General features: G+C 43.7%; 6 protein-coding genes across 7 annotated transcripts; 2 read left to right on the top strand and 4 right to left on the bottom strand.

The window, feature by feature from the left end:
• The first annotated feature begins 76 nt into the window (after positions 1–76).
• Positions 77–1,129, top strand: LOC117900178. The gene is made up of 3 exons (XM_034810423.1): positions 77–595; positions 653–714; positions 771–1,129. The coding sequence occupies exons 1-3, from the start codon at positions 151–153 to the stop codon at positions 963–965; spliced, it is 702 nt and encodes a 233-aa protein (XP_034666314.1). The 5' UTR covers positions 77–150; the 3' UTR covers positions 966–1,129.
• LOC117900179 (cytochrome b-c1 complex subunit Rieske, mitochondrial) lies at positions 1,085–2,324 on the bottom strand. The gene is made up of 3 exons (XM_034810424.1): positions 2,134–2,324; positions 1,461–1,840; positions 1,085–1,406 (listed from the first exon to the last, which is right to left on the bottom strand). The coding sequence occupies exons 1-3, from the start codon at positions 2,225–2,227 to the stop codon at positions 1,188–1,190; spliced, it is 693 nt and encodes a 230-aa protein (XP_034666315.1). The 5' UTR covers positions 2,228–2,324; the 3' UTR covers positions 1,085–1,187.
• Positions 2,325–3,689: 1,365 nt separating this feature from the next.
• LOC117900171 (intracellular protein transport protein USO1) lies at positions 3,690–6,549 on the bottom strand. The gene is made up of 8 exons (XM_034810416.1): positions 6,435–6,549; positions 5,985–6,266; positions 5,703–5,925; positions 5,449–5,643; positions 4,544–5,392; positions 4,419–4,493; positions 4,110–4,358; positions 3,690–4,032 (listed from the first exon to the last, which is right to left on the bottom strand). Exons 2-8 carry the CDS (start codon positions 6,260–6,262, stop codon positions 3,916–3,918), a joined length of 1,986 nt encoding a protein of 661 aa, XP_034666307.1. The 5' UTR covers positions 6,263–6,266; positions 6,435–6,549; the 3' UTR covers positions 3,690–3,915.
• Positions 6,550–9,419: 2,870 nt separating this feature from the next.
• Positions 9,420–11,960, bottom strand: LOC117900175 (FAS-associated factor 2). 2 transcript variants are annotated; one of them, XM_034810421.1, is made up of 4 exons: positions 11,946–11,960; positions 11,191–11,448; positions 10,064–11,128; positions 9,420–10,005 (listed from the first exon to the last, which is right to left on the bottom strand). In XM_034810421.1, exons 2-4 carry the CDS (start codon positions 11,311–11,313, stop codon positions 9,805–9,807), a joined length of 1,389 nt encoding a protein of 462 aa, XP_034666312.1. In that variant the 5' UTR covers positions 11,314–11,448; positions 11,946–11,960; the 3' UTR covers positions 9,420–9,804. The 2 variants fall into 2 exon arrangements, with proteins under 2 accessions (XP_034666312.1, XP_034666311.1); XM_034810420.1 differs by lacking the exon at positions 11,946–11,960 and adding an exon at positions 11,551–11,630.
• Positions 11,961–12,272: 312 nt separating this feature from the next.
• Positions 12,273–14,527, top strand: LOC117900172. Its single transcript, XM_034810417.1, has 4 exons — positions 12,273–12,531; positions 12,591–12,888; positions 12,958–13,793; positions 13,849–14,527. Exons 1-4 carry the CDS (start codon positions 12,342–12,344, stop codon positions 14,466–14,468), a joined length of 1,944 nt encoding a protein of 647 aa, XP_034666308.1. The 5' UTR covers positions 12,273–12,341; the 3' UTR covers positions 14,469–14,527.
• On the bottom strand, positions 14,522–16,559 carry LOC117900177 (inward rectifier potassium channel irk-1). Its single transcript, XM_034810422.1, has 5 exons — positions 16,151–16,559; positions 15,909–16,092; positions 15,198–15,593; positions 15,034–15,140; positions 14,522–14,975 (listed from the first exon to the last, which is right to left on the bottom strand). The coding sequence occupies exons 1-5, from the start codon at positions 16,354–16,356 to the stop codon at positions 14,573–14,575; spliced, it is 1,296 nt and encodes a 431-aa protein (XP_034666313.1). The 5' UTR covers positions 16,357–16,559; the 3' UTR covers positions 14,522–14,572.
• Positions 16,560–24,211: the final 7,652 nt, after the last annotated feature.

Genomic DNA, 24,211 nt, shown 5'->3' with positions numbered 1-24,211 from the left:
AAAACGGGGAATGGATGATATATCGCAGATCAAGTAGCCCTCGCAATGGCAAACGTTTTGTTAACGTTTTTAAAACATTTCAGCAGTCAACATTTGCTGCTCCATTGCATAGGAACTCGCACAACACCTGTATGACAACTCCGCATAAACATGCAAGACAATTGTTTGGACGCCACCCAGCAAAGCGGCAGCGCCGCAGAAACAGCTGACTTTTGTTTGCAACAACCACAGCCAACAATGCGAAGAACTCTGAAGCGACCCCGTGGAAAAAACTTCTCAGTGTCAGAGGAGCGCATTCTTCACCAACTGGTGGATATGCACAAGGATGTGCTATCCAACAAGAAAAACGATGCGGCCACCTGGAAGCTGAAATCCGACACTTGGGCAAAAATAGCTGAAGAGTTCTGCATGCATTCAGGTGTCGTTCGCAACTGGGAGGCGCTGCGTGATAAATATACCAATACGAAAAGGAAGGAAAGGCGGTACAATGGCGAGACACTGGCCTCCGTTTCATCGCAGTCGGAGGAGCCAAACGATGATACGGATGGGAATTGCCTTTCAGAAAGCTGCTACCCATCCGTGAACGATTTTGAAGGCAAGTAGTCGGCAGGCACCCATTTGCAATCCAATAATAGACCCTCTTCATTTGCAGAAAGCAACATTCTGGCGCCTAGCGAGCCCCAATATGAAGCCAGCTACTCGGAATGTAGTCAGGTAAGCCGCAGGCCCGCCTCGAACTACATTTTCTCAAGACAAATTGTTGTTTATAGGATGCAAAGAAAAACTATTGGGTGGCAGGGGTGGCACTGTTAAAGATGCAACAGCAGTACCATCGCGATGAGAACGCTAGACAAGCAGAGAGGCATTCCATTGAAATGGAGAAGCACCGTTTAGAGCTGCACAATCTGCGTCTGAAGAACCATCTGCTCGAACTGGAGATTGAGGAGAGAATTGAACGACGGTGATGCTGTGTAGGTTCATCCGTTTATCGTTGAGTATTATTAGGATAACTTGTTAAAGCCTCTAGTCTGGGACTTCCATCTTCATTGTTCACAAACTTTTCACTTAATTTTGTGCTCAGCAGTTCAGTTTGGTTGGTTTTTATTAATTTACATCAATCCATTGACTATTTTGTTGGTTTTTCTTCTGCGGGGCTTAAACGATAACAGCACTGTAGTTAAATGTTTCTAACCAACGATGAGGGTGCCCTCATCGGGGAACTCGTGGGTGGGAACTTCCAGGTTAAGTGGCGCCGGTCCCTTGCGGATGCGGCCCGAAGCGTCGTAGTGAGAGCCGTGGCAGGGGCAATAATAGCCACCAAAGTCGCCAGAGTTCGCGATTGGCACACAACCCAAGTGTGTGCACACACCAATGACCACCAGCCACTGGGGCTTGATCACGCGTTGCTGCAAGAGACACAATTAGCCAGCATTTCATTGGGGGATCGAGGTTCTACATACATCATCAGTTTCTGGATCACGCAGCGTGGATGTGGGCACTCCGCGTTCCGTGTCGATTTCGGCCTGGGTACGATGACGGATGAACAGCGGCTTGCCACGCCATTTGAATGTCACGGACTTGCCCTCGGCAATGTCCGACAATTTGATTTCGATCTTGGCCATGGCCAGCACATCGGCGGAGGCGCTCATCGATCCCAGGAAGGCGTTGACCAGCCCCTTGGCAGCATAGGCACCGCCAACGGCTCCGGCACCAACCAGGAGGTAGGAGAAGGCCTTGCGCTCCTCGGCGGACTCGTTGCGACGGCGTCCATCCTTGACAGAGTCGCGACGGTAGGCGGTAAAGTCGGGCACCTGCAGATCGGTGTGCGCCTGGCGGCTAGCTGCAAGTAGGGGAAACTTTGTTAATACGAATCTCGCAAAAGGCTCGGCAAGTGTATCTGCGTTTGTGTCTCTGCCTCACACGCTCGTTCGCACAGAAGTTGTTTTCATTTGGGCAGCACAGCGCAGGGCGAGGTTATGTTGAAATTACGTAAGGAAGTTTGCCAAATCGGGTTAGATATCCTTTAACAAATGGCTAGACTGCATTCAAATTTGGCCAGCGCACAAAATATATCTTTTCCGTACTTGTTTCATTATGTAATGAATGTTTTTTCCCGATGGGCCTTGGCCTTACCAATAGCATTGACAGCAGCGCCGCTCGTCTTGAGGCCAGCGGACAGCGCCTGGGCACCGCCACGCACGTATGCACGCGACACAGCGTTCAGCATGGTGTTATTAACTTTTTTTTACAAATTTATTGCTAATCTGTCGAAAATTTCGACGTTCGTCTTGTCGTCTGCCTCAGTGTGACCGCGGATTTCTGAATCAGAAATAAACCGTCTGAGCTACTGAGATACCAAAATATACCAATGAATATACCAATTCTTTATATAGATGTGCAAGTGAAGCGAATACCCTATATTTTTGAAGAATTATGATCCTTCGAAGAAGCTTACCCCACAATATTAGTAGAACTGTTATTTTGTAAATTTTTATATAAAATAAGCAAATGGATAAATGGATATAAACATTTACTTACATATACACATAAATATCATTCGCTCCATATCATAGAATCGTCTATAGGGTATCCAAGCTGCGACCTGCAATATAATCAATTTTCGCATCAAGGAGATTTTAAATTTGTTAAACAAATCTGTATTGACCCATTCATTTCACTTTTGCAACGCAACGCTAGTTGCAAGAAGATGCACAACCCGTAACCCGCGTTGACAACAGTCAGAAGCAATTTCCTTAAGCGCAACGAAAGGATTCTCTGTCACTAGGGCAGTGGGCTCGTTTGTTTTAAGAGGACCCGCATCGCAAATGAAGTGTTAGGTTAACAGCAGGGTGCGCATGATCACTAACCATATAATATATGGTTAGGCATGATCTACTAATGATTTAAGTTGTCTGTGAACCATAACCATTCATTATACTAGATGGTTATTGGCTTGGTTTCACGGGACGCCTGCATATTTACTAACAGCAATGAATATACGTTTAAGTTACTAATTTTAAACTAATTTCATAGCAGCTGCAAGTTCTTAACCAGAATGCAGAATGGTGCAACTGAATGCATTCTTCTTATTTAAAAGATAAAAACACGTTTAATTATTATTTCGCAATTAATGCTGACAATATTTGTTACAAAATTAATTCATCTTAAGTCTGTAAACTAAATAAACGGTTTTAATCCCACATACGACTTGCCAGAGCAGGTGCTTAAAGAAATGTACAATTTTTAGCAATATATTTTTATTATTTTATATTTTGAAAGTTACAAATTGGAACTGAAAATTGAAGAAATCGGAGAAGGCCTGGACCAATGCCAATTAGTTGTTCAAAAGTTTTAATAGACAAATACAAATTATAAAGAAGAAATAATGTATACATTTTTAAGCTGGTTATTTAAGAAACATAAATGAATTGTTCAGGTCTTTAGTTTAAATGTGAATAAAGTAAACCCAGATATTCTTACTGATTGTTAAGTAAATATATAAAAAGAAACATTTTTCATAGTTATTCAAACTATGGATAAATTGTAAAAGTTCATTGAGAACTGAGTAAACCCATATATACATACCACACCCGTCTTAAGTCTTAAGACATAAGTCTTAATATGTGTGGTATGTATATATGGGTTTACTCAGTTCTCAATGAACTTTTACAATTTATCCATATTTTGAATAACTACGAAAAATGTTTCTTTTTATTTATTTACTTAACAATCAGTAAGAATATCTGGGTTGTCTCTTAAATACGACTTGCCTGAGCATAGCAGATCGTCAAAGATGTACTGATCAACAGTAATGGTACCAACTAGATTGGGAAACGCTTTAAATAACGTCTTACGGCTAAGACGAAATGTTTTGACCAATTCTAATGTTCAATACTTTTAGAGTTTAATTGTGTCTTAAGCATTTAAATCGCCTTCCTTTAACTTGTCGAAAATATCATTGTTTTCCTTTTGAATTTGAATCAAACGAGCGCGCTTGGCATTTGCAGCATATCCTCTCTTATTTTGCGGATTCTGTGAAGAGTATAGGAACACCAGAATCGCTTATAAATGTATGGATCAAAGTGGAATACCAGTTGATGAATACATACCACCTTTGGTGGGGGTGGAGCCAGTTCGCTTTCGCTGAGAAAGTCCGAGGAATCCGATATGGCTTCAATTCTTTGGGCTACTGCAATACGCTTCCGTGAAGGAGCGGGTGGACTTTCAACAACCTGAACCGATTCAGGGTTCCTGGTTTGGGTAGTCGGTTCCGGCCTTACACTTAGCACACTGCCGACAGGCTGCTCAAACACACTGCCAATGCGGTTCATCTTGAATTTCAGCTCAGCAATAATACCCTGACAACAGAATAGAGATTAGCACAAAGATCACTGAGAATTGAGAGCTCTCTTGCTCACATCCTTTTTGCGTTCCAGCTCGGCAATTTCGTCTTTCTTGTTGCTTAACTCGATTTGCAGGCTGGCCATCTTCTTCTGCAAAAAGAAAATCTTAGTTTAAATTTAATTTTTTCAATTGCAGTTACCTTTTGGGTGTCCTTGTGCAACTCCATTTCCTTCTCAAATTTGGACTTTGCTGTTGTCAATTCCCTGGCGATTTCTTCTCTTTTGGCGAGTAGCTGCTGCACCTTGCCCTCCAGTGTGTCTCTCTCAGCCTCCAGGCGTTGTATCTGCTGCTGCTGTGCATTTATTTTACTCTCATGTTGCTCCAGCTTAGCTTGAAGTGTCTTGATGGTTTCTTTCTGGTTCTCCACTTCATCGCGTTGTTGCGACACTAAGGCCTGGTTCTGTTTAGATTGTTCGCTGAGCTGTTCATTGGCAGCCTTCAGCAAGTGTTGCAAGCGGCGTGTTGTCATTTGATGCTCGCTGTCCAGCTGTTTCTTGGCCAGTTCATGCTCGCGACAACGCTGCTCGCTCCCATTGAGCCTGTCTTGCAGATCGGATAGCATGACGTGTATGTCATTTACTTCTTGTTCGTTTCGTGTGGCCATATCGCCGTAGGCCAGATTCAGCTGCTCCAGCTCATATTTAAGTCGTGAAATCGTGGCTTCCAGCTGGTTTTTTTCTTGCTTTAATACTTGATTAAGGTTTGTCTTTTCAGTGACAAGCCTTGCAGCGGCATCTTCGGCTTCCTGTACCAAAACGTGGCTGGAATTCTCTGCTTGATTTAGGCTGTCTCTTAGAGTGTTGATTTCTCTGTCCTTTTCCTCATTCTCTGCTTTGGCAGCTTCGATTTGATTTCGATGTAGCTCAAGTTCATTTTTGATTGTATTATTGTACTGCTGAAGCTCGCAACAGCGCTGTTCCAAATCGATTAGCTGGTTCTCAATGCGCGATATATTCAGAGTGCTCTCTGTTAACTTCAAGTCGCAATTCTGTACGAGAAAATCAATTAATTAAATACTGTCACTGGCAGACAGCAATCTAGTACCTCGTGGAGCTGCTTTTGGGCAGCCAATTGTTGCTCCATGTTCTGCATGGCGTTAGTGGCCTCCGTCTTTTCCTTAGCGCTCTCTAAAAGCTGCGAATGCATCTCCTGCAATTCGGCCCTTTGCTGGTCTTGAGTTTGTGCCGCAGCAACAACTTGGGCACTCATTTCGAGGCATTTCTCCTGCACGGTTTTGAGCTGAAAGTATTAGAGTAATGATATTAGGGGACTAGATAATAATGCTATACCGGCTGTACCTCGCCCTGCAATTCATCAATGCGCGATTGTTTGGCTTTAATTTCTGCGTTTAGCTGATTGGTCGTCGTTTGGATCTTGCTCTGCTCTTCGTCGTAGTGTTTCTCGCAGTGCGTGTACTTCTGAAGAACCGTTATGTATTTCTCATTGAGTTGCTTGTTGTTGTCTTTTACCCCTTCGAGCGCTTTCTGCAGTTCCTTCAGCTCCAGTTCCGCGCTGTTTAGTCTAAAATAGAAACTCGGCTTTAAACAAATGCGCATCCACACTGTGTGTGTGGCACATACTGTATTTTTAGATGATCATTTTCGGCTTTCGTTTCCAAAGTGACTTTCGTTTGCTTATGCATCTTTTTTGCAATCTCCATGTTATTGCGTTTTACGTTTTCGACTGCTTTGCTGTGTCCTTTCAGGAAGGACTGGAGCAAACGGGATTGATGTGATCCTGTGGCATCGTCAGAATCAATATCGGCCGAGCCAGAAGCAGTGGAATGATAGGTGGACTGCTTCGGTAAAACTGGCTCCGGGCTTTTGTTTTTAGCTAAAATCTTATTTTTACTCGGCATTTTCCTGAAAATGGTTTGAGATCAAAGCGCCGTTGTCAGAAATTGCAGACCTGCATGTGTGTAAATGTATTGGTGCAAGCTGTGACGCCATATTTGCGATGCCGCATTTAAATTGACTCAAAACACTATCCACATGCATATTTATTGTGTAAACGTAACTAAATATACTTACTCAGCTTTCAAAAAAGTTAATTGAAATGTTTTTTTTTACAACAAGACGAGATTCTTTACAGAAATGTGAATCGGCGAAACAAAAAGCAACGGTTTTAACAGTGTGACCGCGAAATTATCGATTAAATATACCGACAGACCCTCGGAAATATCCCCTTTCATTTCCAAAATATACTGCAATTAAGTAAGTCTAAAATAATTTTCCTCGACTTTGACACTAACCAAATAGTATAATAGATATCCAGCTTTGAAGAAGCAAAACGTCACCGCAAAATGTGCGCCTTGGAGTCCCAGGCCTCTGCCTGGAGTCCCGGCTACAAGTATTAGTGCATGTAGAACACGCAGCAGAAGCCCAAGCTACATGGGTATTAGTGTTTGTAGAGCGCGCAGCTAGAAGCTACATTTGTATAAGTTCGTGTAGCCAATGATTTTGTAGCGCTCCAAACCGGTTTCACACGGACACTGCAAGCAATGTATGTGTTGGTGCGTTGACTTCCTAAACTCACAGTTTAGGAAAGAAAATTCGTTTTGATGATTTGATTTTGTTTTCGGGGCTTGGCGTATGAACCTGACCTGCCGCAACATGTGCAGAATGAGGGGTGGGGTTGGTGGCCAGACCCTTGGGGGTTGGAAAAAATAAATCAATAAAAGTTGTTATTGTATTTGAATGCTGTAATTGTTTTAAATGCAGATTTTTATACTGCTTTATTCAAAATTGTATGCATATTATGGAAACGCCGTCGCTTCTCGACTTCGTTGCTGCCGTATTATCAACATTGTTACCAAATCCATCTTTTACAGACAAATCATTTCATTTCATTTCATACAACTTTTCAACTGCTGTTCTCGTCGTCGTTTCTGTTCTCGACTTCATGTGCGCTTTAATTGTTAGCGCTTGAAACCTTTTCATTTTTTTTTTTTTTTTTTTTTAGCTAACATACCATTCAAAATGAAAACCCTCAAGACTTTATGAAGTAGCTTGCCCCTCAATATCAAAATAAATTTGTTTTGTGTGACCTTTATATGCTTTATATAATTTATGGTGAAAGGGGTAACGGATAGTAACATCTGAATATGTATACAAATAATGAATTGCGGCAATCGACTTTGCGATACAAATATTTCCCATTAGAGTATTCAGAGTCACGGTGTGAACAAGCAAGAAGTTTTGACGGAACGGGACATGGAGACATGTTTGATGGCAAGGCGGCTGCCTTGCACATATACATTAACACTTGCACATTTTCCTCCGTCTCCCATCGGCAAATCGAGATTTGGACAACTGACCTCAAATTTGATGCCCAAGCAAGGCACTAAAATCTGCATAGACCCACCGCGTACTTATTTTTTTGTATATAAATATATATATATGTTTATATATTTATATATATATTGTATATATATATATTGTAGTAGTAATAGTACTATATGAAGAATATATATATACTATACATATATATATATACTGTATATATTTATAATTTATAGTTAAGCTGATCGTTAGCTCATTGTGCACAAATTTACACATACATAGTATGTACATTATACATACATATGTAAATTATGTACACAAATAAAACAAAAAAATAAGTACGCGGTGGGTCTATGCAGATTTTAGTGCCTTGCTTGGGCATCAAATTTGAGGTCAGTTGTCCAAATCTCGATTTGCCGATGGGAGACGGAGGAAAATGTGCAAGTGTTAATGTGGTATTATGTGCAAGGCAGCCGCCTTGCCATCAAACATGTCTCCATGTCCCGTTCCGTCAAAACTTCTTGCTTGTTCACACCGTGACTCTGAATACTCTAATGGGAAATATTTGTATCGCAAAGTCGATTGCCGCAATTCATTATTTGTATACATATTCAGATGTTACTATCCGTTACCCCTTTCACCATAAATTATATAAAGCATATAAAGGTCACACAAAAAAAAATTTATTTTGATATTGAGGGGCAAGCTACTTCATAAAGTCTTGAGGGTTTTCATTTTGAATGGTATGTTAACAAAAAAAAAAAAAAAAAAAAAATGAAAAGGTTTCAAGCGCTAACAATTAAAGCGCACATGAAGTCGAGAACAGAAACGACGACGAGAACAGCAGTTGAAAAGTTGTATGAAATGAAATGAAATGATTTGTCTGTAAAAGATGGATTTGGTAACAATGTTGATAATACGGCAGCAACGAAGTCGAGAAGCGACGGCGTTTCCATAATATGCATACAATTTTGAATAAAGCAGTATAAAATCTGCATTTAAAACAATTACAGCATTCAAATACAATAACAACTTTTATTGGTATATTTATTTTTTCCAACCCCCAAGGGTCTGGCCACCAACCCCCACCCCTCATTCTGCACATGTTGCGGCAGGTCAGGTTCATACGCCAAGCCCCGAAAACAAAATCAAATCATCAAAACGAATTTTCTTTCCTAAACTGTGAGTTTAGGAAGTCAACGCACCAACACATACATTGCTTGCAGTGTCCGTGTGAAACCGGTTTGGAGCGCTACAAAATCATTGGCTACACGAACTTATACAAATGTAGCTTCTAGCTGCGCGCTCTACAAACACTAATACCCATGTAGCTTGGGCTTCTGCTGCGTGTTCTACATGCACTAATACTTGTAGCCGGGACTCCAGGCAGAGGCCTGGGACTCCAAGGCGCACATTTTGCGGTGACGTTTTGCTTCTTCAAAGCTGGATATCTATTATACTATTTGGTTAGTGACTTTGATCTTCTGTTTAATATTACCAGCTAGTTAGGACTCTCAGCACTAAAACGATAAATGTATCCGATTTATGAAAATGAAAATAAATAATAAGCCGTAAAGGATCACCCTGTTTAGAATCGACTGCGTGACCACGGAAATTCTTGACGGACTACCGCACGAATATACCGAGGACCATAAATTATGAGTGATGATTAACCCACCAAATCGTTGAGATTTGTACTCAACTATGTTCAATGTTTAAATAACATTCAAATCTTTGTCAATTAGTTTGTTTCTATTTAGTTTGTTAAATAAATGAATGTTTAAGTACAGCTAATACAACAAAATATCTTAATAAAAAAGAAAACAAATATTTGTTTATGGAAAATGTTTTAAAGGGCATAATTTACTTCTGGTGTGTGTGTGTGTGTGTGTTTCGGAGGCGGGCTACGATAGATTACAAGAATCAACCTAATCATTGTTAAACAATTATTTATATTAATATTTCTTCATGTTAAAATTAGGAATAGTTTTTGTTTGCATTCGGTTTATCCTTCAACTTGGACGTTGAACTACGGACTACTTAAAACTTGGCTCAAGTTTTGGTAATGCGTTGCAGCTGGTAACACGTTTCTATCATTTGGTAGTGGTGCGATGCTTGGTTACGCCTCCAGATCATTTACAAAGAGCACCTCGCGATTCTTTAGGCCCACATCCTGTAGCGTTTTGTTGAGAGTCTCATTTGCAGCGCCCTCAGCGCCATCCATTTCTGCCTTCGTGTAGAGCACACGTTTGGGGAAATTCGTTGTGATTTCGAACTCATCCGGCGACTCAGGATGGCAGAACAGAAAGTGGTAGACATCCTAAATGGAATAAATACAATGAAAAGAGGTTCAGCCAGGTGCAAAATTCGTTGCTTACCAAAAGCGAATTGGTCTGATGGAAGCGCCGCTCGAGTCGCTTTCCGCTGGGCATTTTAAAGACCACTGCAATGACTCCGGCAGCATCGGCGGGCGGCTCGGCGGGTACTAGGGTGGCCAGCTCGATCTTCTGCCTGGCGATTTCCTCCTTGCGCAGCTCGACATTCTGCCTGGCACGCTCCTCAGCCTCTTGCGCTTGACGCACCGCATCCCGTTCCCGCTGTCGTATGCGCTCCTTTTCCTCATCTGCCAGCAAACTCTGCTCGTACGCCTCGTCCTGCTGTCGCCGTAGGGTTTGTGTGAAGTTGCGCTCCAAGCGATCGGCACGAGCCTGACTCAGCCACACCTCGTTGGCGGCCGTCACCGATTGGAGTCGTCGCAGCAGCTCCTCGGCGGTGCAGTCGCCCTCGAAACGTCCCACAATCATCATGCGATTGGCTCGCAGGCTAATCACCACCATTAAGGGGTAACTCCGGACCGTAATCGACTGCATGACTCTGTAGCCCTCGGGCGAGGACACGTCACAGCCCCAGATCAGCGTGTGTGTGTTGATATAGTCGATGACCGATCTCGAGGAGAGCGTCTCGCGGCAGAAGGAGTCCACATCAGGGTTCTTGCTGGGATCCTTGTGCAGATAGACAATCAGAAAGCGCAACTCCTGCTTGGCATCGTTCAGGGCCTGTGCGTATGTGCCCTGATAGAAGACGGGATGCTCCGGATATCGCTCATAGTAGTCGTGGATGAACTTCATGACATCGCCCAGGGGATCCGTTACCAGTCGTGGCTCATTTCCTCCACCGAAATTCACAAATGCACTGACAATGCCAGTTAGCGTCGAGTAAAAGTATTGGAATACATAGTTAATCACATAGCCCAGTAGGCCCCTAAAGCTGCGGTTAACTGGTCCGCTTGGCACCCGACTAACCGTCCGACCACCGGGCATATTCGCGGAGAAAACCTGTTGCACGAAACGATCATTGATCACAGCCGGCGCCCGTACCTCTGTGGAGGCGGCGAACATTGTGGGTCGACCTTCGCGTATGTTCAGCTGCTCCTGGAAGGCAACCTGCAACGAACAAAGTTTAATTTTAGCAATCTGCTGACCCTGACGTGTACGTGTACACGCACCTCGAGATCCCATTGGTGTCGGATGAGCACATCGCGACATATATTCATGTCTTCTATGCCGGTCAAGTCCTGAAATTGTAGAACCCTCTCCGTCTGTTCATTTGTAAGTCCGTCCGCCTCCATTTTTGCAGCAGGTGATGGGTCAGTCCGTTTCCTTGTTTTTGGTGTCGCTGTCTCACGGCTGCGTGTGTGTGTGTGTGTCACAATTTCGCTGCTTCTAGTGTTGTTGTAGTGGTTGGCCTTTGTCCAATGCTTTTCCTGTTGCAAACGGGGTGGAAAATATTGCGTTGTTAGTGTTTCAATTAGTCTGCTAAGTGCGTATATGGATATTGGCGAAGGGCAATTGGAAAAATTACAAACTTCTTAACATTTCTTGGAAAATATTGTTTTTTTTTCTTTTTCGCAGGTGATGGAGGTCAGTGTGACCGCGGAATTAACGATAACATATAAATCCTCAGAAATATACCGACATATACATTTCCTTTTTCAAAATATACCGGTGAAAATCATATTCCACAATTTTGATTTTAATTGTAATATTACTAGCAAACTCTATCCTGAAACTATTGTTTTATAAAATTGACAAATCCATTCTCCCTAAGATGGGCTAGTTTTAAGGATATACTTTTATTGTATTGGGGTAGCAGAATGTTGCACAAAAATATGTTGCCAACGGTGACAACGTAAGTGGGAATGGAGTGTAAGGACTATGATAAATTGATTAAAATATCCCGAAAAGAAAATATTATATATACCTTAGTCCCAGGGATTGCGATCAGTATTGCTGTCTTTTGGTATTGCTGCACCGATTTTCGCAGAGCCGGCAACAATGCCCATACGAAACTGTTTTTTTGGTTCTCTTAAACATTTGCCACTTTTCAATTTAGCTAAAAATGTATTTCATGTGGTTCAAAACGTTTCTGAAGTTAAAATCAATGCATAGGGCTAGTGTCAAGTTATCAAACAGTAAAATCTTGCAACAGACGAAGAACAGTGGAAACGACCAATAGCACCACCAACAGCTATCGATACCAGGGTGATCGTTTAGGTATTTTTGTAATAGTCTGGCTGTATTTGCTGGCTAGTTCCGCGGTCACACTGAGCAAGCAGCATTTTCCCACTCAAATTTGAAATTTTTATTTATTTTAATCATGCATTTAATTTCAACCTCAAAGAGCACCGTGCTTTCCGACTTTGCGGACTTGGAGACAAAGTCAATATATGTGCATGCAAATGGAGAGGCTACAGACTTTCAATTCAATGCCCAGCGACGGGTCTTCGTCGAGGTGGATAAGATGGCGGGCTTGGCTGTGATGCGCATTAGAGAGAAGGAGGAAAAAGGTAATTGGAAATAACCATAGTCCATGCTGACACTTATAAGATATCCATCCAATTGGCAGCTCCCGAGATACAGCGAGTGCGCAAACTAACCATCGATAATGCCTTTTGTGTTTGCTGTGCAAAGCAGACGTCGGAGGAGATCGCCCTGGGCCAGTCCAGTGGTTGTGTGAAGCTCTACAACTATCGCACCGCGCAGCTAATCCACAGATTCCCAGCGGATCAGCAGCGCAGCACTGTCGTCTATGTGGACTACAATTGCACGGACGAGTATATAGCAGCGGTGAAGGAGGGCGGCTCCATCAACATATTCGGCACGAAGACTAAGCAAAAGGTCAACACATTCATTATCGATGAGCAGTGAGTGGATTAATAATGCCTTCAATTGGGAACTGGGAACTCATCCTCTCTCTTCTCGCTGTTTTGCAGGTCCACTTTGGCTCGCTTTCATCCCAGCAAACGCTTTCAGCTGTCGATTGCCTCGTACAAGGGCGCCGTCACTGTCTACGATTTCCAGAGCAAGCGGAAGATCTTTCATGTGAGCGATGCCCACGATGCGCCCTGTCGGGACGTCAGCATGTGCACGGGCCAGCCCTCGCTGCTGGTCAGCGTGGGGTACGACTGCAAGATAAATATCTTCGATATACGCCGAAATCGGGCTCAGCCCGCGTCCAGTCGCCTCACCTACTCCCATCCCTTGTCCACGGTGGCGCTGAGTGAGTGCGGCACGTACTTTTGTGCGGGTAATCTCAAGGGTGAACTGATTGCCTACGACATAAGGAACACCAAGTCGCCGCTGGCCGTGCGCAGTGTCCACGATGGCGCCGTCATTCGTGTGGCCTTTGTGCCCACGCCCACGGAGGAGCAGCAGAGCAGCAGCTTCTCCAGCATGGGCAACGTGACCGCCGAAGCGACCAACGTGGAACGCGTGGCCAGCGATGAGCTGCGCAAGTCCATTGCCGCCAACTTGCTGAACACGCAGCAGCAGCTGAACAGCATGGCCAGCCTGGGCTACGGCACGGGCGGAGGTGGCAGTGCGCGCCCACAGCGCGACTCATTCTGTGATTTTCTCGATGCGCAGGGTCCTCGGACCGTCGAGCGCATGTCCACACGCTTGACCATGCACCGCGACAGCTTTGACTGGGAGACTTTGGGCCGCAAACCCACTGACAATACGCAGCGACTGAGCATATGCCCAGCGGGTGGCTCCGGTCTCAGCTCTGTGGATAACTCGTGCAACAGCTCCAATGCCGAGTCTTTGCAACGTAAGGCGGGGTTTTAGCAGCTCATTCTGTTTGCTAATTGTCCAATCTATTGCAGAAACATTGAGCGGACCGCTTAAGGACCGCAGCAACATTTCTGGCGATGCGAAACTAATGAAAATCGCCGAAACCGATGAGCACAGCGAGCGGGACGTGCCATCGGCCAACTGCTCCAGCAGCACAGCGGGCAGCGACAAGGAGAATCCCCAAGGAGTGGCGGATGCTGAGCTGAAACGCCGCCTGCGCATGCTCTCGGCCAGCAGGAATAGCACGCCACACCACGTTAACATCACACCACAGTCGTCGAGCACGCTGCTGAAGCCGCAGCAGCTGCTGGCCAAGTCATCCAGTGGACTGTCCGCCCAGGGGGATGCGGATGTGCGCAGGGAGATGGGAGAGTTGCGCGAGTCGATGGAGCAGCGCATCGAGCAGCTGGAGAAGGAGCTGAAGTATGCGGGCGAGAAGAACAAGTGGCAAATAATTGGCCAGATATCCAGCTACTGGAATCTGCAGCTGGAGAACACGCAAGAGATACGCGACGGTCTGGCGCTGCTGCTGCAGGGCGATCGTTTCATGTACGAGTTCTCACGGCTGCAGCACGAGAACCAAATGCTCAAGGCGCAGGTGCAGCACCTGCTGAGAGAACGCGAGGATAATGCTGGATCCGCTGGCGAGTGATTGTGATGTTTGCTTTTGCTTTTACTAATCTATTTTTATGCACAAAAACTGAATGTTATTTATAAATCTTTTAAAGAAATGTTGTACACGGAAAGTTTTGCCTTTCAATCCCTTCTGTACTCTAGCCGTAGATGCTCGCTGGCTGGTTGCTGCTTCAGCGGCATGTCCACCGAAATGGTTCTATTGAAGTTCTCATAGTCCACCACATAACGCTCGTTGGTCGCGTCGTAGTGTATAATGTTGACAAAGCGCTGACCCCAAAATATCTCACGCGGCACATACGATGTTTTGGCTTCGGTCATTTGTGCGGTGGCCGGTGAGGTGCCCACAATGGACACATAAAGCTCGAACTGCGCGGCATTGAACAACTTTGCGTTGGTGAATTGATGTAGCGGACTCGAAGCGTCGATCACATGGCACACGAGATCTGGCCACACTATTAACTGTTCTCCATTGCCCTGCAGCTTGAGTTCCGTGTGCGTTTTAACGATCTCGCCCTCGCGGGTGCTGCAAAGAGGGAAGGGAAGCGATTAGCTGGTAGATGGAGACTCAACAGATGACTCACCGCTTGTCGACAATCATGTAGACGCGTATCTTGGACTCTATGGACTGCTGCTCGCGTGGATCACACACGCGGAAGAGCAAACACAGCGTCCCATCGCGATAGCAGATCTGAAAAAAATGATAAATGATAGAATGGGATGGAGGGTTCGTTCCTCTGGGACTCACCACCGCCTTATCGCTGAACTTGAGCTTTGTCATCTGCCTGGCAGGGCGTGCTGTCATCGCATAGATAAGGCTCACCATGCTCCCCTCGATGAGGGCGGCGCAAACCATTTGCATGATGAACAGGAACACCGTCTCGGGGCACTCCTCGCTGGCGTACTTCTCGCCAAATCCCAGCGTGGTCTGCGTCTCCACGGAGTAGATGATCATGGTCACCCAGGAGGTGACGCCATAGATGCACGGCCTGTCGCCCTCGCCCAGCCGCACGCCGCTGATCTCATCGAAGAGGAAATCGCCATGGGACCACGAGACCACATAGCAGAGCACGGCAAAGAGCAGCCAGCTGAGGAAGTAGCTGCCCAGGAACAAGGTCAACATGTACTTCCACTCCAGCTCCATCTGTCAATGAACGAAGGAAAGGGGCCCAAGGATTAGGAATGATTCTGGGATGCAGTTTGTGGTGTTAAAATATTGTTTATTAGTCATGGGGCTCTGCTTAGAGATGATTGATTGTTTGATTGATTAAATGCTAAACGTTACGCGTTCAGTTTGTTCGGAATTAGTCTTTGGATGCTGCAACTTTGTCGGCGGCTCTTTGGCCAGTTCATCCAACTTTCGCTGTATGCTGGGCGTTATGCTGTACACATCCGAGCGCGTTGACTCTGCGATGATCTTTGGTGCTGCTTTGGGCTTGTGGCCAAACCAGGATCTTACCAGCGTAGTGATGACATCGCGCATATAGCGCCACGACTTCTCTGGTATGCGACGAAAGACAACATTCTCGTTGCCATTCTTCTCCATCACACGATGCAGGCTGCGCCTGTGGCCTTCCCCACGGATGCCGGACTCGGGCGTCAGTTCAATGGTGCTGCCCGCCCAGTCGTGTGTATAGGGAAAGCTGCGTGGGGGGAGAGATTTTCTTAGTAAAATAATTTAAAAAGGGAACCTTTGCTCACTTTTGCTCACTGCGCGTCTCGAAGTGATCGCCGGGCGATCGGGATCTACGTCGCCTCACGAATCCCGGACTCTCTGGGTAGTAGTCCGCCTCGTTGACCGTTTCCTTTTCGCTGGAACGTGCCAGTGGCTTCGTCTCTAGGGGCTTGGGCTTCACGGGCATCGATGCGGAGCGCAGCATTGGGAGACTTTCCACGGGAGAGCTCATGGTCGGCGATATCGCTGCCCACACACACACAACTGACAACAGACTATTTTCTCATATAATTGTCGGAAATTTGGGGCAATTTCACTTTGTCCCGTAGAATTTGCGTTTTAATTTTAATTGAATTAGGTTGCAATCGACGCAGTAGACGCAGACTCAAGACGACACGAGATTTGTGTGGATTGCCTGCCTGGCTGACCGCTTGACACTGACTGGGGCAGAGCACAGACTGGTCGGGCTCTGAGTCGCATCTCCATGATCGGACCCTTGTGGGGGAGAAACGGTGCTGCTATCAGCATGTCTTAGATATGCACTTTAATTTATTTATTATCTCCAGTGTGCCTCTCAAGCTCCCGGACAGCGTGTTTGCTCGCCATTCATCCGCAAGTCGCCCGCTGAGATTAGTTCGTCCACATGTGGCCCCATTATTTATTGTATAATTCAGTTTTTTCTTATCCGTGTATTTATTTTGCGAATGATCAAATATTGTCTTCCATAAAGCAGCCTTTTTTTAGACGGATTACGTCCATTGAATTTGTTGATATGCAAATAGATTTAAATTCAAGCGCGCACGCAATCGATTACTGTAATGTTGGAAGGAGAGAATTTCCCTGAGGAAAGCTTCCTAAAGCCTAGTTCCACTAACCATACGGTAGGGTTACTGTAGGGTTAGAGGCACGGCCTTCCTGCTCCACCAATCAAAGAAGGCTGCAGATGCTATTCCCAGACATATGCAAATTCTCTGTCATATTTTCAAACTGCGGAAGATGCAAAGGTTATTGTTACGCCAATCCCACTAAAAGCAATCTCCTGCGTGGAACCATTTTGCATTCATTGTTTTAATATCCTTTTATTCAATTTTCACAAATTTTCAAAACGTAAACAAAGCCAAACGGCTTCATGAGAAGTGTAACCGTACGGAATACGGAATGCTGTTTCCACCTCTGGTTACACTCTGCTGCTAGCAAACGGATCTTTTTCGGATCTGAGTAGTAGGCTTAAGGCGTGATTTGAATGCAAAACTTAAATAAAAATATGTAAAATATAAGGTCATAAGGTTTACAATCCAACAAAAAGGAGTATTTATTATAAGCCAAATTGATTCTTCAATCGGATTCAATTATGGTTACAGTGTTTAAAGTCTTTGCAAGCTAGTAATATCCAATAGAACATCAAAATCGAGGAATATGACTTACAACTACGGTATATTTACGGTATATACTCAATGTCGAATTGCATTTTTTGGTATATTACCGTATATTTCCGCGGGTCAGAAGGTATATCTTATCGATAAATACACGGTCACACTGACAGGGCACGTTCAAGATAGTTTATTTAAAAGATACATTTCGGTTTATTGTACGCGGTTTCGCCGAGTGGGATTGCACAAATTGATTAAATCAAGCACAGTCCAGCACAGTGTACGGTGTACACACAGGCTGGCGAACCGTCTGGTGCAAACAAAATACAGATATATTTCGCTAGTGCAAAATAGTGTGCTTGTGTGTGTGTTTAGTGTGTCGTCTCGTGAAACACTGTGAAAGCTAACTAAATAATGCTTAAAATACAATTTACACAAATTGCCAACTAGCGGAAAGTGTCGGAGCACCAACAACCAACAAATAAATAGCAAACAGCAGCAAATCAAAAGGTAAAATAGACGACAGCAAAATAATTAAATGTGGCATTTTATGGGCGGTGCTGCCCATAGAAATACTAGCAAATGTTACAAAATCCAGCGCCCCTGCAAATAAATAGTTGTTGGTCGGATAGATATTATGTGGTCCATTGCACTTCTCGAAACTGTTGGAAATTCCAATTAAAAGGGAATCAAAACACTGTGGCAGAAGCAATCATTGACAAATTCCGCAGTTGTTAAAGAGAAATGGAATTCTCGGAAACGGGAAATGGTAAAATATTTAATAATATATACGTATGTATTTACAATATATATATGTACATACATTATATATGGGATGTCGCATCGTTCGGCCCGATCTTTCGCTGTAAGTGTGAGAGTGTGTGCCCAAAAGAGAGAGAGAGATACGAAATTCCCAGAAACGCATTTTCTAATTTAGACCGATTTCTGAGAAGTGACAGACAGACAGGCCAGCGAGCCAGCCAGCCCAAGCGGGCAGAAGCAGCAGCAGCACCAGCAGCAGCTCAACAATACCACTACACGGATAGACTCTCGTGCTGTGGCCTCACACACAGCTACAAATACTCGTGCTCTGGGCCTCAGACACACTCAAATTCACTCGTGCCCATGCTTCACACACACACACACACAGCTACCGAGAGCATGCCGAACATGGACAGAGACGTTGAGGTGGCGGCGGGTGGTGGTATCTCGGTTTGAGTGTGTGCGAGTATGTTTGTGCTGTGCTCTCTGCAGCGATGATGTTGGCAGCTGCTTTCGTTGTAGTTGTTGTCGTTCGCGCTATTGAATGAAATGCTGCTGCTACTACCCCTACCCCTGTCAATGCCCCTGCTGCTGCCCCTACGCTGCTATGCTGCAAACATTTAACACCGCAAACCAGGCTGAAGCTGGCCCTCGCACACATACAATATGCGGATACAGTGGAAGCTCGCAAACGAGGAACAAAAGTTCAAGGGAATTCTCTGAAATGAAAATATGATTGAGATGGCAAATGGCATTGAAGTGGATTTTTTATAGAATTTGCACTTTGCGGTTCCTTAAATCGATGATTTATAAATCGAACCAACTGAGAGATTTATTAATTTACGAGTGCTTTAAAGATTTGTTTAACTTTTTGCATTGGGTACTCGGAAATCTTTAGATTTGGAAGCTTCACTGTAGTTCTTCAGAAAGAGCGATGTGCTCCCAATCAATGAATTCAAAGCTGTTTACATTCTATGCCATCCAACCCATAAGGAGACTTGCCAAACAGGCTGCCAGCATTTCCACCAGTCCTCATCGCTGAGTGCTCCCTGTATCTGTGCAATGCTCTCACCCATACCGATGAGCACAAATACACAACACACAACACTCTTCTGGCTGACTGGATAGATGGCTGACTGGGCCTGGTTATTGGTCTCTCTGGCTCTTTCGGCCTTTCTGGCTTCTTGCTAAAGGTGTAGCCTATCCGCCGTGCCGCTGAATTCGGCTGAAGCCGTACAACAACAGCCACATCTGAAGACTCCCGCTCCCTCTTCTCCCTCCACTGTTTAGGGAACGTAACGTTCGGCGCTGTTGTACCCTTCATAAGAAAAGGTGTTATTAACTTTGTTTGTAATGCGTCAAAGAGTGTTGTTGCTGTTGCTGTCGCTCCCGTCTGAGCTCCTCTCTTTTGGTAGTGTGTGTGTGTGTGTGTCTGCACTTTTTTGATGATTCTTGGTAAAGAAACCCGCTTTTACCATCTTCATCCGCTCATTTCCTTGAAATTTGGTATTAAACTTGAGAGCATTTTCAATTTTTTTTGTGTACTCTTTAAATGAGGGTCTCATGATTGCAAGCAGATGTTGGCCACGGCTTACCCTTACTCCACATGGTATGGATATGGATCTTTCTGCTTTTTGCTCATTCTGGTATAAACTCTTTGGGTTCTGCAGATAATTCTTTGAAACTTTATACACCTCAGAGTACCTAAAGCTTCGGTCTTTAAAGCAGGCCTTTCTATCTTGTGTTTTAATAGCTTTTCATGTGAAATTGTTTCGAACAGGATAAGTGCAATGTGCGGAGGGGCAGCAGAGAGCGGGGGGACGCTGCTTAATTGGCGCTTTGCGAGTGGCAAAGAGAGGGAAGAGCCAGAGCGCATGTAAACGAACATGAACGATCTTGCAAAATGCCAAAATGTCTGCTTAGCAACGGTCGTTCAGCTGCTGCTGCCACTCACACACTGATACACACAGCTACAGCTACAAATGCAAACAATCAACATAGGCAGTCCATAGTCTATAGGATTTTGGCTATTGCCCTTCCTCTTTACTCACACAGCATACCTTTCCTTTATCCCATTGTTAGTTGTTTCTCCCCCGCTGCTCTTTGGCATTTTCGATGAGATTTCGCTGGAAATTTGATTTTGTTCGTTTTTCGTTTTTATTGTTAATTGTTCGCGTGAATTTGTTCAATTGAAACGCAATGCCAAAAAGTGAAATGTGGGCAAAACACTCAATTTTGTTGCCGAGTGTGTGTGTGTGTGTGTCGATCTCGAGTGGCCTTTACGGCCCGAGGGAATGGGATAAGTACTCATGGGGTGTGCTTGGCTTAGAGCTACGTTTGGCACACAGAATGATAGTTATAGGGAAATATGATATTTGTTGTATGAACATTGTTTTGGTATTGTAAAGCCAAAAGAATGGGATCATATTATACTGCTTGGACTTGATTGAGATGTAAGGGATTGAATAGAAATAGGAATTATGGGGAATTGGTGTAGAGATTCTCCATCAAAGTCTGTTTTCCTAACTGTAATGTGCATATCTTATCCATGCCTCTTTATCTCTTTATTCTTTGTTATGTTTTTGGCATTTCTGCACATTTATCTCAAGGTACAAATTACATTTTATCATGTACAATCTGATACCAGAGGATCATAGGTTACTGCGGAGATTGTATTTTGTTTTGTTGGATAAGAATAACTTTGGTTGAATTTTCGTTAGACTGAATAATAATATTTGTTAATGCCAATCTATTTTATAGAGCACCCATGCTTCGACTTCTCGCACACTGAATCTAGATTCTGCTGCTGCACTGACCTTATTATACGAGTATTTCCATAGTAAACCCATTTAAGAGCGCACTCCACATAAAGGTGAATCCAAAACTGTGGTGACAAAAGCCAACGAAAGACACAAAAAACCAGTTCAACTTTGTTTTATGTATGTAAATGTTTTCTATTTGTGTCCAAGTTTCGTAATAAATGGTTACACATATGCTTGTGTGTTTATATGTGTGTATATTTGAATGGGTTTCCACAACAAAAGCTCCGGGGAACTGTGAGCAATAATCAACATGCGATTGGACTATATCTCTTGACCTTACCCCACAGCTCACTTCCACTTATCTGAGCCGCATGTCGTCTCCCATTCTGTGTCCCCCCAACTCTCCGCATCGTCGTACTCGTACATATTTGCTTTTCCTGGGAAAACCGAACGAAATGCTTTTGATTGTTCTAAGAATTTTGTTTCGTTTCAACTTTGCAAACGTACGGTTGCTTTTCTGTTGATAAGCCCCCGTCCCGTTGTCGGTGTTTGTGTGTTCCCTGTGAGATTGCTATCTCTGTGGGCGGGTGTGGGTTCTTGGCTGTATTTGTGTGTTTGTTAGTTCTGTGGTTCGTAGTAATTTATCAATGAATTTTTATAGAAGCTCGTATAATCTCTTCGCCTCGCTGATAGTGCGATACATACTCGTATTCCTCAACGTCTACATACATATATTTCTACGTATTCCCAAAGGTCGCTTTAGTTCTTTTCGTATCTGATGGCGTTTCTGGGCAATCGTAATCGCTATAATTATAAATTTTAATCAATCACGTTTACCGTTTTGTCGCTAGAGTGTTTTTCGTTGAATATAATACACAGAGAGCTGCATTTTGGCGTTCAGTTAATATTTCCACGCGGAACCAAACAGGTATAGACAAAGACTTTAAAGTGAAACGAAAATCGCGAAACAAACCTACCTCAATCTGTAAAAAAGTGCCAAAATTATTTCAAAGATAGCCAAAGATATTTAAGACATTTTTTTTCATGCTTCATTTTCGATGAAACTTATTCCCAGATTATAAATCAGCTAATATCCCATACAATTTCTTTCAGTAAATTATTCGGATTTTATTTCAACTTCTAAACCCCAACCCTTGAATGTTTTGAATAATATTTCTTCAATTTATTCCATCTCTAAATATGTAAAGCTCTGAAATACCTTTAATATTCGTTCTGAAAATTCCAAGCGAGCTCAGAAGTTTCCCCAAGTTATTCATGTTCTTAACTTACCTCTAAACTTTCGAGTGTAAACTTTAGAGCAGGGCTCGGCACCCATACAGTGCAGTACGCTTGTGTGTGTAGCTAAAACACGAAGATGCCTACGCCGAAACCGGTTTCTTGCTTTACACTGGGCGAAACAAGCTGCAATTATTTCGTGTTGAAACTTTCAAGAGAAACACAAATTTTAAGCAAAACAATAAAAATTTTAAAGAATATATGACAAAAATGAATACAATTATTAAGCACAACTGCACGTAACATAATCGCGTATTATGCATTTCGCATTGTCATCTATCATTTGGAAAAATAAAAAGATTTGTTGTTCCTTCTCATTGAGCATGTTTTCTTACAGTGTGGCATTCAATAGATGCGTAGCGTGATCTTGCTTTGTCGACGGCTGATCAGCAACTGATGCCATTTTCGTTCTGTGTCTGGTGTGAAAACGAGACAAAAAGTGCCGAAGTCGCATTGCCGAAGCCATACGAAGCTCTGCTGCTTTTTTATACTGTCGGTGTACCGGCAGCGCAGCAGCAGCGCCTTGTCCCGCACCCATGGGATAGGGCCGTGCCGAGCCCTGCTTTAGAGTCTAACAAACAACCTCCAACATTATACTCCACAATTCTCTTAGTATTATTTACTGTTTATCTAACTTATTCATGATTTAGACGCAAGTCTGTTGGAACGACCTCCGTTCCACAGTGTTATCATTCAGGAACAAAGACCTCAGGGCCGCCCGTGGCTACCAAAACAAATCTTTTGTACGTCACAAAGTTTATACAGTTCTTTACACATTTCTTTATCTTGTGTGTGGTGGGGTCTATTGTGTACCGTTAGCATTCGGAGCGTGCTTATGCCCATAATTTCAGCTTAACACTAGGAGGGAAGCCGAACAAAAGATACAAAAGTATCTAGGGAGACCATCTTCTACCCTAGAACTAGCACTAATACCGGGGGTTAGGTTTTTGCTTTTGGTTTTTGGCCAAGCGGACAATTGTGGTGGCAAATTAAGTTGAATTTTGTGTTAGTGCTTTCGTTTAATCAGAAAAACAACATAAACCCACATGGATAGACATACTTATAAATGGTGTGTGTGTGTGTGTGTGTGCGTGTGTAGAGGGTATATTGCGTTTGGGCAACTTTCATGACTTCACCCAGCATGTGAGTACCGTGTGCATATTTTCCAAGAATTCCATTTCCATGTCCAAGTGTGTGTGTGGCTGGGATGGATTTATCATGTAGAGCCTTTTCGGGTGTATCTGTGAGAGTCGTGTGTGAATTTCCAAGAAATGCCTCTTTTCACATTAAATGTTAATATTATTATTTTCATTATTATCGTTTCGGGTCTAGAGATAATCAACAGAATCGCACCTAGAAATGCTGAAGTCTCTTTTGATAACAGAAATATACTAAAGAGAAGGCGCGAAATAGACTAGAGAGAGCGAGAGAGCGATAACCACTTTAAGCGTAAAACGTAATATAAACAAAATTCTTTGCCTACGTCAATGAAGATTTCGCCTTAAGTCTCTTACACCCCTGCAACCCGCCATAAGACCCCTCTCCATGGAGCATAATCAGTCACGAACTTTTCAGCAAGAAAGAGACGGGCAGGTGCTATGTAGAGCAAGAGAGCACGAGAGAGGAGAGTGGCGATAAAAAGCTCGTGCATTTATAGTGGATTTTTGCTGGAAATGCTAATTAAAGTTCCGAATAATTGCTCTCAGTATTTCTGTTTTTTTAATTTATTTTCCTGAAAAGAGCGAGCAATGAATGGCTAACTTGCGAATGAAATCCCATCGTACTGTAGACCCAACCCAACCCCGAAAAACGTAATAAATAAATCTCATTTCAATTTTCCAGTGAAAAAATATATCAAAATGGAATACACTTTCTCAGGAGCTCACTCGCTCTCTGT

Source organism: Drosophila subobscura, chromosome U, assembly GCF_008121235.1.
Source record: "Drosophila subobscura isolate 14011-0131.10 chromosome U, UCBerk_Dsub_1.0, whole genome shotgun sequence".
In the NCBI taxonomy this organism is placed as follows: Eukaryota; Metazoa; Arthropoda; class Insecta; order Diptera; family Drosophilidae; genus Drosophila; species Drosophila subobscura.
This window is presented reverse-complemented; position numbering and strand designations above follow the sequence as displayed.